Source organism: Macrobrachium rosenbergii, chromosome 1 (assembly GCF_040412425.1).
Source record: "Macrobrachium rosenbergii isolate ZJJX-2024 chromosome 1, ASM4041242v1, whole genome shotgun sequence".
Classification (NCBI taxonomy): Eukaryota; Metazoa; Arthropoda; class Malacostraca; order Decapoda; family Palaemonidae; genus Macrobrachium; species Macrobrachium rosenbergii.
Window position 1 is genome coordinate 15,306,965 of NC_089741.1, and position 17,134 is coordinate 15,324,098.

The 17,134-nt window shown below is 33.8% G+C and overlaps 1 protein-coding gene across 1 annotated transcript in view; it reads left to right on the forward strand.

Annotated features, from left to right (window-relative positions):
- Window positions 1–483: 483 nt before the first annotated feature.
- Window positions 484–17,134, forward strand: part of LOC136827774 (synaptotagmin-15-like) — a 457,185-nt gene continuing 440,534 nt past the window's right edge. Inside the window, exons 1-2 of the mRNA XM_067087135.1 lie at window positions 484–1,297; window positions 11,416–11,448. Of these exons, the coding sequence (XP_066943236.1) occupies window positions 1,206–1,297; window positions 11,416–11,448 (125 nt within the window). The 5' untranslated portion in view covers window positions 484–1,205. The remainder of the gene's footprint in view (window positions 1,298–11,415; window positions 11,449–17,134) is intronic.

The window sequence follows — 17,134 nt, forward strand, 5'->3', positions numbered from 1 at the left end:
TCCAACCTCAGATCTTAAAAACTACTGAGGCTAGAGGGCTACAAATTGGTATGTTGATCATCCACCCTCCAATCATCAAACATACCAAATTGCAGCTCCCTAGCCTCAGTATTTTTTTTTTATTTTATTTAAGGTTAAAGTTAGCCATGATCGTACGTCTGGCAGCACTATAGGTACCAACAACACAGAACACCACCGGGCCATGGCTGAAAGTTTCATGGGCCGCGGCTAAAAGTTTCATGGGTAGTGGCTGAAAGTTTCATACAGCATTATAAGCTGTGCAGAAAATTCGATTGCGCCGAAGAAACTTCGGCGCATTTTTACTTGCTTTATTTGCAAACACATAAACCATTTTTCTATTGCTCAGTTGTTATCTGTGACTTTTATTCAGGAGAAAATTGTATATTGACATATTTCAGCATCTCAGTGTGGAAAATTTACTCGATGTGATAAACTGATGGTCGCTTTTTTTTTTCACAGGTGGTAGAAGCATTATCTACTTCAAAAACACCGATTTTCTGGTATTTCTATAACAGAAAGAAAGAAAAAATGTATTAACGTGACGAGACCTTTTCCAATATTTGGTTCTTGTTAGTGACGACATCGGGATTTATAGAACGGCTTCTAGAAAAAGAACATTATTTCTATGACAAATAAACTAAGGCGTGAGGAGTTATTGAATTGCGTGACCATAGACCAAGAAAAAAAAGGTTAATAGAAGTGAAAGAATTACAAAAAAATTTTTACAGTTTTTACTTAATTATAATCTTTGATGGACGTAACTGATTTTTTAAAACATTATTTATTGAACTTCAAGGGACAATCCTCGTACTTGTAGCCTTGAATAAATTATTATGAAAAGTGCTTTTGTCCATTCACCTACATTCACTGTAAGCTTATGATTGTGGGGAAGTGAAAGAGTGCAAATATAGGAAAATTTTTTCTTTCGATGTAAGTGAAATATATAAGAAATCTATTTAATTAGCCATCAGGACTGAGAAATTTACCAGAAAGCTGTAATTATTGATAGTGAAGTACTTCAGTAAACTTTAACCTTAACGTGAGTGCGAGAAAATAAATACTGAGCGAAAAGCAGTGCTATCACAAATCTAAAAGAAAGTGTCCGAAGAGGAACCGAAAGAGTAAAAAAAAAAAAAAAAAAAAGAGAGAGAGAGAGTGAGAGAAAGAAACAAACGCTTCCAATCATGTCGAAGGTCCAGCGTCAATTATCTCCAAGTGGGGAACCTTCGCCAGGATTCTCCAAGACCTTCCAAAACCGACTCATTCTGCCCCTAGGGTAAGTAATTCTTGAGAGATGAAGCCTCTGAGTGAAGAAGAGAGAGAGAGAGAGAGAGAGAGAGAGAGAGAGAGAGAGAGAGAATAATGTTCAATGCCATAAGTTAGAATGTGCCTTGCTTATATCGATGAAAACACATACATATGTATGACAGTTTGCACGTGAGAATCTATACGTATTCACATGAACAAATACCTCGGCAGAGGCTATTCCTTTAATTAATTAGTTTTTTGTAGAAGTACATGTAATATAGAATTTTCCACCAAGAAGAGCCACGATGTAACCTTAAGAGGAGGCTGAAGACTTACTAATGATTTTGTGGAGTAAAAGACCTCTTATGATTTATCTTAGATATATTTAGAAAATCTTATTTTCTTGACGTTGAACCTGAGTATATTCCCCAGTATACAAAGGATATGGCCTCTGAAAGATTTTTCAACATAGGAACATCTGTGAAAGATTTCATTAGTGTATGAATGTGTGTATATTACATACATAAACAGGAACACAAATGTATGTACACACACTATATATATAAATAAATATATATATATATATATATATATATATATATATATATATATATATATATATATATATATATATATATATATATATATATATATATATATATATATATATATATATATATATATATATATATATATATATATATATATATATATATATATATATATATAAAGGAGCCCATAAATTGCCAAAAGGTAGAAAGTTATTGCTATATTTCAGAGACCAAACTGTCTCCCTCTACTGCAAGTATATGCCGCTAGAGGAAGACAGTTTGGTCTCTGAAATATATAGCAATAGCATTCTACCTTTAGGCGTTTTAATGGACTCTTATTACCAGGATTTCTGTTTTAACAGAAAATATTTAATAGTCATATATATATATATATATTTATATATATATAAATATATATATATATATATATATATATATATATATATATACATATATATATATACATATATATATATATATATATATATATATATATATATATATATATATATATATATATATATATATATATATATATATATATATATATACACACACACACACACACACACACACACACACATATATATATATATATATATATATATATATATATATATATATATATATATATATATATATATATACATTTATAATAAACGCCAGTAACTATAAGCATTAATGTACGTATATACGAACAAGTATGCAAGGAAGCAAACCAGCAAAAAAAAATCAAGATATAAATAAAACGAAGATGATCCATGTACGAAGTGCATACATACTGAGAGTCAGGTCAAGGTGAAGGCAAGCCTGGTAATGACGTTAGGTAAATTTAAACTCTCCGACGACAGCTGAAGCCACAATGCGAAAAAGAGCCGCGGAAGCAAATTCGATTTGCTCGGCTTTCAGAATCTTGTTGCCACTCTCGAGTTCCTTTGATTTCTTGGGACTCCTATTCATACAGATTTGCTTTTTGACAGACACTGCCGATCATTTTCAGACAGATTTGCATGACGACAAACATTGTCGATCCTGTTCATACAGATTTGCTTTTGGGTATACGCTGTCGATCCTATTCATACAGATTTGCTTTTAGATAAACACTGTCGATCCTATGCGTACTGATTTGCATTTGGATAAACAGTGTCGATCCTGTTCATACAGATATGCTTTTCAAAAGACATTCTCGACACTATTCATAGAGATTACTTTTGGATAAACAGTGTCGATCCTATTTATACAGATTTGCTTTGGGATAAACACTGTTGATCCTATTTACACACATTTGCTTTTGGATGAACAGTGTCGATCCGATTCATACAGATTTACTTTTGGATAAACACTGTGGAACCTATTCGTACAGATTTGCTTTTAGACAAACACTAAAGATCCTATTCATACAGATTTGCTTTTGGATAAACAGTCAATCCTATTTATACAGATTTGAATTTGGATAAAAACTGTCAATCTTATTCACACAGATTTGCTTTTTAACAAACATTGTTGATCCTATTCATACAGATTTACTTTTGGATAAAAACTTCCAATCCTTTTCATTCAGATTTGCATTTGAATAAACACTGTCGATCTTATTCAAACTGATTTGATTTTAGACAAACACTATCGATCCTATTCATAGAGATTCACTTTTGGATGAACATTGTCAATCCTATTCATACAAATTTCTTTTTAGACAAACACAGTCGAACCTATTCATAGAGATTTGTTTTTGGATAAACACTGTCTATCCTATTCATCAAGACTTGCTTTTGGATAAACAATGTCAATCCTATACATACAGATTTGTTTTTGGATAAACACTATCTATCCTATACATCAAGATTTACTTTTGGATGAACAATGTTGATCCTATTCATACATACTTGCTTTTCGATATACTGTCAATCCCATTCATACAGGTTTGCACATTCGATCCTATTAATACAGAATTGCTTTTGGATAAACACCGTCGATTCTATTCATAAATATTTGGTTTTGGATAAAGTGTCGATCCTATTTATACAGAATTGCTTCTGGACAAACACTGCTGATAATATTCATACAGATTTACTTTTGAAAAAAACATTGTTGATCCTGTTCATACAGATTTGCATTTGGATAAACACTGTCTATCCAATTCATAGACTTTTACATTTTGATAAACACTGTCGATCCTTTTGGATAAACACTATCGATCCCATTCATACAGATTTGCTTTTGGATAAACACTGTCGATCCTCTTCATACAGATTTGCTTTAGGATAAACACTGTCGATCCTCTTCATACAGAATTGCTTTAGGATAAACACTGTCGATCCTATTAATACAGATTTGCTTTTGGATAAACGCCGTCGATTCTATTCATACAGGTTTGTTTTTGTATAAACACTGTCGATCCTATTCATACAGATTTGCTTTGGGATAAACACCGTTGATCCTTTTCATACAGATTAGCTTTTGAAAGAACACTATTGATCCTGCTCTTACAGATGTGCATTTGGATAAACACTGTCCATCCTAGTCATACAGATTTGCTTTGGATACACAATGTCAGTCCTATACATACATATTTGCTTTTGTATGAACACTGTTGATCCCAATCATACAGATTTGCTTTTGGAGAAACACTGTTGATCCTATTCATACAGATTTGCTTTAAGATAAACACTGTCAATCCTATTCATACAGAATTGCTTTTGGATAAATGCTATTGATCCTATTCATACGGATTTGCTTTTGGATGAACACTATTGATCCTATTAATAAGATTTGTTTTTGGATAAACACTGTCAATCCTATTCATAGAGATTTGCTTTTGGATAAACACTTTCCATCATTGTCATAGAGATTTGCTTTTGGATAAACACTTTCCATCCGATTCATACAGATTTGCTTCTTGATAAACACTATCGATCCTATTCATACAGATTTGCTTTTGGATAAACACTGTCGATGCTATTCATACAGATATGTTTTTTGACAAACACTGTCAATCCTATTCATACACATTTGCTTTTGGATAACACTGTTGATCCTATTCATACAGATTTGCTTTTGGATAAACACTGTCAATCCTATTCATTCACATTTGCTTTTGCATAAACACTGTCGATCATATTCATACAGATTTGTTTTTGGATAAGCAATGTCGATCCTATTCATACAGATGTACTTTTGGATAAACACTGTCGATCCTATTCATACAGATTTGCTATTAGCTTTTGGATAACCACTGTCAATTATATTCATAGGAATTTGCTTTTGGATAAACACTGTCAATCCTATTCATGAAGATTTGCTTTTCCACAAACACTGTCGATCCTATTCATACAGATTTGCTTTTTAACTAACATTGTCGATCCTATTCATAAAGATTTGCTTTTGGATAAAGACTGTTGATCCTATTCACACAGATTTACTTTTGGATAAAGACCGTCGATCCTATTCATACAGATTTCGTTTTGGATAAACACTGTTGTTCCTATTCAAACAGATTTGCTTTTGGATAAACACTGTAAGTCTTGTTCATACAGATTTGCTTTTGGATAAACAATGTCAATCCTATTCTTACAGATTTGCTTATGGTTAAACACTGTCAATCCTATTCACACACATTTGCTTTTCGATAAACACTTTCAATTCCATACATTCAGATTTACTTTTGAAAGAGCACTGTTGATCCTATTCATACATATTTGCTTTTTGACAAGCACTGTCGATCCTATTCTTAAAGATTTGCTTTTGGATAAACACTGTCGATCCTGTTCATACATATTTGCTTATGGATAAGCGCAGTCATCCTATTCATACAGATTTCCTTTGTTATAAACACAGTCGATCCAATCCATACAGATTTGCTTTTTGATAAACACTGTCAATCCTATTAATACAGATTTGCTTTTGGATAAACAGTATCGATCCTTTTCATATAGATTTGCTTTTGGATAGACACTGTCGATCCTTCTCATGCAGATTTGCTTTTGGATAAATAGTACTGAACATATTCATACAGATTTGCTTTGGTATAAACACAGTCAATCCAATTCATACAGATTACTTTTTGACAAACACTGTCTATCCTATTCATACTTATTTGCTTTGGCTTTTGGATAAGCACTGTGACCTTATTCACAGAGACTTGCTTATGGATAAACACTGTCGATCCTATCTTACAGATTTGCTTTTGGATAAACACTGTCGACCCTATTTATACAGATTTGCTTTTGGATAAAGACTGTCGATCCTATTCATATAGATTTGATTTTGGATAAACACTGCCAATCCTGTTCATACAGATTTGTTTTTGAATAAACACTGTCGATCCTATTCATGCAGATCTGCTATTTGCTTTTGGATAAATGCTATTGATCCTATTCATACAGATTTGCTTTTGGATAAACATTGCCAATCCTATTCATACAGATCCGCTTTTGGATAAACACTGTGGATCGTATTCATACAGATTTTCTTTTAGATAAACATTGTCAATCCTATTCATACAGATTTGCTTTTGGGTAAACACTGTCGATCCTATTCACACAGAATTGATTTTGGATAATACTGCCCATCCTATTCATTCAGATTTGCTATTATATAAACACGTTAGAGCCTATTCACTCGGATTTACTTTTAGATAAATAATGTTGATCCTCTTCATACAGTTTGCTTTTGGATAAACACTGTCAATCCCATTCATACAGATTTGCTGTTTGACAAACACTGTCAATCTTATTCACACAAATTTGCCTTTGGATAAACTCTGTCAATGCTTTTCATACAGATTTGCTTTTCGGTAAACACTGCCGATGCTCTTCATAGAGATTTGCTTTTGAATAAACACTGTCAGTCATATTCATACAGATTTGCTTTTGGATAAACACTGTTGATCCTATTCAACCAGATTTGCCTTTTGATAAACAGTGTCGATCCTATTCATACAGATTTCCTTTTAGATATGTTCTGTCGATCATATTCATACAGATTTGCTTTTGGATAAACACTGTTGATCTTATTCATACATATTTGCTTTAAGATAAACTCTGTCGATCTTATTCCTACAGATTTAATTTTTAATAAACACTATCGATTCTATTCATACCGATTTGCTTTTTGATTATCTTTCGATCCTATTCATCCACTTTTGCATTTGGATAAACGCTGTCAATCCGATTCATACAGATTTGTTTTGGGATAAAAAACTGTCGATCTATTCATACATATCCTATTCATACTGATTTACTTTTGGGTAAACACTGTCGATCCTATTCATACAGATTTGCTTTTGGATAAAAACTGTCGATCCCATTCATACATATTTGCTTCTTGACAAACACTGTCGACCCTATTCATGCAGATTTGCTTTTGTATAAACACTGTCAATCCTCTTCATATAGATTTGCTTTTGGATACTCACTATCAATCCTATCCATACAGATTTGCTTTTGGATAAACACTGTTGATCCTATTCATAAAGATTTGCTTTTGGATAAACACTTTCGATCCTGTTCATACATATTTGCTTTAGGTTAAACACAGGAGATCCTATTCATATGTATGGTTTTGGATCAACAAGGTTGATCCTATTCATATAGATTTGTTTTGGATACACACTGTCGATCCCATCCATACGAATTTACTTTTGGATAAACACTGTTGATCCTATTCATAACAGATATGCTTTTGGATAAACACTGTTGATCCTATTCATACATTTTTGCTTTTGGACAAACACTGTTGATCCTATTCACAGACATTTGTTATTGGATAAACGCTGTTGATCTATTCATACAAATTTGCTTTTTGACACTGTCAATCCTATTCATGCAGATTTGCTTTTGGATAAAAATTGTTGATACTCTTCATACAGATTTGCTTTTGGATAAATACTGTCAATCCTATTCATACAGATTTGTTTATTGACAAACACTGTAAATCCTATTCATTCAGATTTGTTTTTGGATAAACACTGTTGATCCTATTCATACAGATTTGCTTTTGGATAAATACTGTCGAACCTATTCATACAGATTTGCTTTTGATAAACACTGTCGATCATATTTATACAGATTTGCTTTTGGATAAACCTTGTTGATCCTATTCAAACAGATTTGATTTTGGATAAACATTGTCAATCCTATTCATACATATTTGCTTTTTGATAAACACAGTCGATCCTATTCATACAGATTTGCTTTTGCATAAAGACAGTCGATCCTATTTACACAGAACTGCTTTTGGGTAAACACGGTCAATCCTATTGGAACAGATTTTCATTTGGATAAACAATATCGGTCCTATTCATACAGATTTGGTTTTGGATGAGCACGGTCGATCCTATTAATTCAGATTTGCTTTTGTATAAACATTTTCGATCCTATTCATTTAGATTTGCTTTTGGAAAAATACTCTCGATCCTATTCATACAGATTTGCTTTTTAACAAACGCTGTCGATCCTATTCATACAGATTTGCTTTTGGATAAAGACTGTCGCTCCTACTCATATAGATTTGATTTTGGATAAACACTTTCAATCCTATTCATACAGATTTGCTTTTTGATAAACACTGTCGGTCCTATTCATGCAAATTTGCTTTTGGATAAAAACTGTCGATCCTATTCTTATAGATCTGCTTTTGGATGAATGTTGTCAATCCTATTTATACAGATTTGCTTCCTGACAAACACTGTCGATCCTGTTCATACAGATTTACTTTTGGATAAACACTATCTAATTCATATAGATTTGCTTTTTGACAAACCTTGTCAATCCTATTCATACAGATTTGCTTTTAGACAAACACTGTTTAATAGTGGGTGATACCATCGTGCAGTCATTAAATGCATTTTTTGAGTGAGGTTGTTTGTATGTATGTTTTAGACCTACTTGCATTAAAGAGTAATATACTTATGCATGGATAAAAATATGTATTTGCATGAATAAGTATATATTTGCACGGACAGGGGTATAGCAAATGTACAACAGTGTCGATCCTATTCGTATATATTTGCTTTTGGATAAACACTCTCGACTTTTCAAATAGATTTGCTTTTTGATAAACACTGTTGAGCATATTCATACAGATTTGCTTTTGGATAAGCACTGTTGATCCGATTCATACAGATTTGCTTTTTGACAAGCACTGCCGATCCTATTCATTCAGATTTGTTTTTGGTTAAGCACTGTTGGTCCTTTTCATACAGATTTGATTTTGGATAAACACTGTCAATCCTATTTATACAGATCTGCTTTTGGATAAACACTGGCGATCCTATTCATACAGATTTGCTTTTCGACAGACACTGCCGATCCTTTTCATACAGGTTTGTTTTTGGATAAACACTGTCAATCCAATTCATATAGATTTGCTTTTCAACAAACACTGTCGATCCTCTTCATATAGATTTGCTTTTGGATAAACGTCAATCCTAGTCATACACATTTGCTTTTTGACAAACAATGTCGATCCTATTCATACAAATTTGGTTCTGGATAAATACTGTCGATCCTATTCATACAAATTTGCTTTTTGACAAACACTGTCGATCCTGTTCATACAGATTTTCTTTTGGATAAATACTGTCGATACTATTCATGCAGATTTGCTTTTTGACAAACACTATCGATCCTATTCATACACATTTTCTTTTTGACAAGCACTGTCGATCCTACTCATACACGTTTGCTTTTTGATAAACACCGTCGATCCTATTCTTACACATTTGGTTTTTGACAAACAGTGTCGATTGTATTTATACAGATTTACTTTTTGACAAAAACTGTCGATCCTATTCATACACATTTGCTTTTTGACAAACATTGTCAATCCTGTTCATACAGATTTGCTTTTTGACAGTGTCGATCGTATTTATTCAGATTTGCTTTTTGACAAACATTGTCAATGCTATTCATACACATTTGCTTTTTGACAAACACTGTCGATCCTATTCATGCAGATTTGCTTTTTGACAGACACTGTCGATCTTTTTCATACAGATCTACTTTTAGATAAACACTGTCGATCCTTTTCATACACATTTGCTTTTGGATAAACACTGTCGATCGTATTCATAGAGATTTGCTTTTTGATTAACACTGTCGATCCTATTTATATAGGTTTGCTTTTGGATAAAAATTGTCAATCCTATTCATACAGATTTGCTCTTGGATAAACAATGTTGATCCTAGTCATACACATTTGCTTTTTGACAAACACTGTCGATCCTATTCATACAGATTTGCTTTGGGATAAACACTGTTGATCCTATTCACACACATTTGCTATTGGATAAACACTGTTGATCCTATTCATACAAATTTCCTTTTTGGCACTGTCAGTCCTAATCATGCAGTTTTGCTTTTGGATAAATACTGTCAATCCTATTCATACAGATTTGTTTATTGGCAAAAACTGTCAATACTATTCATACAGATTTGCTTTTGGATAAACACTGTTGATGCTATTCATATAGATTTGCTTTTGGATAAATATTGTCGAACCTATTCATACAGATTTGCTTTTGGATAAACACTGTTGATCCTATTCACACACATTTGCTATTGGATAAACACTGTTGATCCTATTGATACAAATTTCCTTTTTGACACTGTCAGTCCTAATCATGCAGTTTTGCTTTTGGATAAATACTGTCAATCCTATTCATACAGATGTGTTTATTGACAAAAACTGTCAATCCTGTTCATTTAGATTTGCTTTTGGATAAACACTGTTGATCCTATTCATATAGATTTGCTTTTTGATAAATACTGTCGAACCTATTCATGCAGATTTGCTTCTGGATAAACTCTGTCGGCCCTATTCATACAGATTTGCTCTTGAATAAACACTGTCGATCCTATTCATACAGATTTGCTTTTTGACAAGCACTGTCAATCCTATTCATACACATTTGCTTTTTGATAAACACTGTCGATCCTTTTCATACAGATTTGCTTTTTGACAAACAGTGTCGATCGTATTTATACAGATTTGCTTTTTGACAAAAACTGTCGATCCTATTCATACACATTTGCTTTTGACAAACACTGTCGATCGTATTTATACAGATATGTTTTCGGATAAACACTGTCTATGAATGCGTGATACGATCGTGTAGTCATTAAATGCATTTTGTGAGTGAGGCTGTATGTAAGTATGTTTTGGACATGCTTGCGTTAAACAAGAATATGTATATACATGGATAAGAATATGTATTTGCATGAATAAGTGTATGTTTGTATGGACTGGCCTATATCAAATGTACAACTGTTATGAAAGCAGCATTAAGACAAGAGTATACATAAGCACGCGCAAGCATAAAGAGAGAGAGAGAGAGAGAGAGAGAGAGAGAGAGAGAGAGAGAGAGAGAGAGAGAGAGAGAGAGAGAGAGAGAGAGAGAGAGAGAGAGAGATTGTACAAGTGTTCATTATGTTTTCCATGTTAAATGTTTCATCACAATACTTTCCGTAATGTATAACAAACGAATATCTCATTAGAGACATAATTAGGAATATTATATAGAACCAGAGACTGAAAATACTCCCTCTCCTGTTGAGTTTACCGTTCATCTTCCAACTAACCTGATTTATTTCCACAGGAATTTTCAAGACCGCTTGGTCTTACCGCAAAGGTAAGCTGCTTCTATCATCTGCTTTATATCTCCATTTTTTTGGAATGTTTAATTTTTGCTTACCCCTTTAAAAGAATGAAGTATACAAGAGCTTCGTAGTCTTAAAATATTTTTAACATACTTGTATTGAAGGTGCAATTGCGGGGTTTTAAAACAAATAAGAAAATATTTCAATCACCATTCGATTATTATGTTCTAAATTTTACGTAGTTATAGATGAACATTTGATTTCGAAAAGCTTCGTATTTTTATTTATGGACGACTAGCCTCCCAAGAGCATGACTTAGTCATCCCTGATACTTTATCCAGAGTTAGTCCTCCTCCCGCTCGGGTTACAAAAGTGATTCATTTGACCTTTGATTTTCATGGATACTGAATCTGCTGGGTAAAATATAGTGTTCTGAAGCCAAAGGTCAAGAATCGGTAGCATGACCCTTTATTCCAGCGAATAACAAATACCAGTAACTTCATATTTTTTTGCGTTTTTTTAAAATGGAAATTAATAAAAAAATAAATAAAATAAAAAATAAAATATGCTGTGTACATCAAGTAAGATTTTTCTGCAGAATTTTGCGCTTTTTATCAATTTGTTTTTCTTTCAGGCATGTATATTAGTACCATTTATATACGCTTTTTATATTTGGGGGCTGTTAGTGTGTATTTTCATATTTATTCCCTCATATTTATGCATGTCTGCATGTCCGTTTTTGTGTTTTAAAAGTATATTCTTCTAATACAATAATAAGGAACACCGGCACGGTATTCATTATTAAGCTCATAGTATTTGTTCTCTGCAACAAAGGAATGCTTATGAACGCTAATAATTAACAGTGAACGAACAGCTCTGGTGTTGCAGTTGAAAAGCAACACAGGGTATAGGCGAAGCGTCATAAAACTTTGCTATCATTTTGTATACAATCCATGAAAATATAGGGCTTACGTAAACGGAAGCTTAGAAAAGACTCGGAGTAATCTAACTTCCGTTTCTGAAGCTCTCAGCCGCGGCCCATGAAACTTTCAGCCACAGCCCGGTGGTGGCCTGTGTTTTTGCACCTATAGCGCTACCAGACGCACGATCATGGCTAACTTTAACTTAGATAAAATAAAAACTACCGAGGCTAAAGGGCTGCAATTTGGTATGTTTGATGACTGGAGGGTGGATGATCAACATACCAACTTGCAGCCCTCTACCCTCTGTAGCTCTTAAGATCTGAGGGCGAACTGACAGACGAAAAGCCATCTCAAGAGTTTTCTGTTACAAAAAACTAAAAACTTACAAACCAGATTTTTCAGCCCGTATACAAAGCTCACTGGTGATATTTTGCGGATCATTTGAAAAACTTTCAGAGTAAACTGTGTGGATTAAACAAAAGGCCTCAAGACCAAATTCTTCTGATCAAGTAGGAGATCAGAGACCAAATGATGTATGGATTCTTTTACTCCAAGAAAAACATGCAGATTAGTTTTCCTTTTGTAAAATATTTCCATGCGGTATGTTTTACATTCAGAGAACTTGTAGAATGAAACCTTATACAGGAGAGTATTTGCTCTTATAAAAGAGGATGAGTGTACTACTATCTATTGCTAAATATTGTCAGTGCCAGATGTAAACCATCACAAGATATACTTGGACAGGAAATATTAGAATCACAGCTAGTGGGATTTAAGACTGTAAGGCTTCTAAACTGTTTCACTTATATGCTCCGTGATAGTAAACAAACCTGCAAATGGAGTACCCGAATGAAAACTAAAGGCAAAAAGTGATGTCCCTGGCGGCCTAACGGTGCCACGAAGAACAAATGACGTTTAAGGAGCTTCCGCAAGGTACATATAAAGTAGCACCTCTCTATTAGGAAGAAACCGTCATAGCACGTTACTCGTTTAGGTGTGATTGAAAGAGTCCAGAGGACCACATGAAGGCTCTTAATCACTTTAAAACAGTGGTTCTTAAATATTTTTGCCTTGCGCCCACCTCTGCCTTATGTGTAGATCCCGCGCCCTCCCTACCCCTGAAATTTTTGCTAACTTTAAAATAAATTCTTGCTAACTATAAACAATGTTGTCTATTTGTATACTATTATACTTTGTTGCTTTTATGAGTATTGTAATGGTCTATACTCGGTCCTACAGGTTCTTAACTGCTTAAATCAAATTGGAATAGGAATGACTGATGGTATTGGAGATGAACAAATGGAGGTAGGAGTTCAACCAAACAACCAAAGTTACCTTAAAGCTAATTTATTATGAACAGCGAGTTGAGGTTTGGTTCAAAATAGGTCAAATAACATACTCAATATTACCATCAATGAAATATAGTTACCAGCAGCAGACAGTAAACGATTCAGTTAATTTATTACATATAACTAGTCAATTAAAAATATAAAAGAATTAAAAATATAAATACATCACCAAATACATAACGGGAGTCGGTTCAAAATCAAAGTAACACCGATGTAGCTAAACCAAAGTTAGTTTACGATATACCAACAACAAAGTAAAATAACAACGCGCATGCAGAAAACATTAGTTTAACTGCTGTAAACAGGATTACACAATCTATAAACACTTTAGCTACACCTCTCGACAGCATAAAACAATAATAAACCTTTACACAAAAGCAATAAACAAGCAGCAAACAATCACCAAAACACGTAACACACCATAATAATAGATAACAATGACACCCAATCAGCAAACATATGGCTTCAACAATAATCACAAACAATCAGTTCAAATAAATACAAACAGTATAAATACAATTCCAAGCAGCGTCGCACGCAAAAACAGACGATCTCAGTAGAAACGCCAGGACAGACACCGCTGTCCAAACGGCCATCACCCGGATGCTTACCGTAGAATCAAGCAGCCTATGCCTGCTGCTTAAAGTCACCATGCTCGCGAAGAAAACGTCATCACTCAAATGATTACGGTAGGATTGTCGCTGACTCTCTGATATTCCAAACCTGACCAACACGGTCACAGCGAAAGCGACAGACGCGAACTCCCAACATCCAGAACAACGTTCCCAGTTAAGGGGGCAACGACTCAAAAATAGCAAACAAATGATTGTTTCCTTTTTAAAACAATCACTTACCCTTACAGTAATGGATGAATGATAGATTTTTGTTTCATTGCTGTTAAATTTTTTACAAATGGGCACTATTATATTTCAGTGGAATAAACAATGTTCATAGAGATGAAAATTGACTTATATTTTGAATTTTTGGCATGTTTTGTGATAATAATGAGAAAACATATGGAAGCAGTGATAATGTTCTTGGTAATTTTGCAATTAACATCACAAATTAAAAAATAATAGGTACCATTCGGCAACCCTGCTTGCGCCACCTTGGAAGCTTCTGGCGGGCCCCTAGGGGGGCGCGCCCCCAGTTTAAGAATCACTGCTTTAAAATCTCACCCGAAGTACGGGCCGCCTTCGGACCGCGATGCCATGAGACTAGTATTTTAAAAGTAACCATCAGTAACCGTTATGGCTTGTCACACTGTTATTAGGAAAAACAGTCACTATTTTCGTCTGGAAAGGGAGACAATGCAAGGGTTTGGGTATAGGGTAGTTAAGAGGGGAGAGAATTCAGGATTCAGGCTATCAAAGGTTATTGTTTTTGGAAACCACATCCAAACTAGGTAAGGGGAAATGGTGCAATTTCGAGCAAATATCTCCTGGTTCTTGAACACAACTGGAAGACTCTTTTCAAGCTGAGTTTGAAGGTTCATCGCAAAGTTTAGTTACTGTAGTGAGTTAGAAGCCATTCAGGGAAGAGAATATAGAGCATGAAATATCTCTCTCAATGCTTTTTCCTGGGAAACGATCTGGATAATAAAACCGACTGAGCTGAGCATAAGACTGTAAGAGAGAGAGAGAGAGAGAGAGAGAGAGAGAGAGAGAGAGAGAGAGAGAGAGAGAGAGAGAGAGAGAGCACATACAGGTGATTTACTAATGAAGTTTTATAATGTTCATTTCTCTTAACTGTTGATGACTATTTTCATACCTTTATGAAAAATGAAGACGCAGTCATCAAGAATGAACCAATCTCCCAATATCTGCAACGCGTCATCCCTCCGCTTCGAATGAAAAGGTTCGTGAGGTAGGCTCCGAACTCCCTCAGGCACCAAAAAGATATTCACTTTGTTGCAAAATGCTCTCGAAAATATATTTATTCTTTCCAGGGGGAGGTTTATCCCCCCCAGCGACAACGTCCGGAAGGAGCGTCGCTTTGGATCGAGGATCCCATTTCAAAGGAACCTTTAATCTATCTCTTCAAAAGGGCCGCTTCCATAAGCTGGTCTGGGGCCAAAATACCATGTGAGATGGGATGGGAATTTTGAAAGTAAAAAAAAAAAAAATCTTACTATAAAAATGGCCTACTCTTTCGCACACCAGTCTAGAATTATGGAATGAAAAGTTATGCATAGGTAATTTTGCACACCAGCCTTTGTGACATGAAAATTTACGACTACATACAGAGAATTCGAAAGTGCTAACATCTGCGAGCAATTCTAGCTACGTTAATCTTATTTGTTGTAAATTGTCTGGTGTCTCAACTACTAGGGTCACTAACGTTATATACATTAATGCATCAACACGGAAAACTGAAAGGGAGAGACATGCATTTTCACGGAAGGGAAGTTATTATAAAAGCGAAAAATATTCGACGGAGGACCATTACAGTATTCTTACATGGTTATCAAATTCTTCTAGAACTTTAAAGTGTATTATCACAAATTTGTAACGTCTTCTGTACATATATTCCCGCTTCCCTTTGCAGGCGAATATTACTTCAGTCATTTGGGAAGAGTAATTTTATTTTTTCTGTCAAACCCTAAACATGGGTACACTGTCAAAAAAAAAAAAGACAAAATCTAAAATCTAGCCAATTATTTTTTGAAATGCAAATCAACCACACTTACCAAAGGAAAAGAGGCAGCGTAATTATTAATTGTATTTCTATTTTTATAAAGGATTTTAATTACAAAAAGTAATCAAATATTTTCCCTGTCAGTGCTTATTTTTCTTTGATCTCTTAATGTAAACCTCATTCTTTGTTGTCTTTGATATGCTGCCGTTTGTAAACAGTAATTACAGCGGATAATAAGGTTTATAATGCAGATGAATTCTACCCTATGTAGCGAAGAAGGCTCCATACTCTTTCTGGATATCTTGTTCCATGATTTTGTAACTACAAATTATGATTATTGGATAATTCATGTTTATTGCACATTAACCTAATTGAATGCCTAATATTACCTTTGATATCTGAATTTTATGCATTACACACACACATATATGTACATATATATATATATATATATATATATATATATATATATATATATATATATATATATATATATATATATATATATATATACATATATATATATATATATATATATATATATATATATATATATATATATATATATATATCCATATGTATATATTTCAATACCTCACAACGATCACGTGACTAAATGTACTGCCAAAACGAAATAATTAAGGGCATAAGCGCCTACCGCCTTCGTGTATTTAATATACACGTCTTCACGTTAGAGTACAAAGTGAAAGACAGCTGAATGACATAAAAAACTAAAAGTGACCACATAAACTGATTAAAATAAAACAATAAGCAACAGCTAAAAAGCATAGTCAACAAAGGAACAAGTT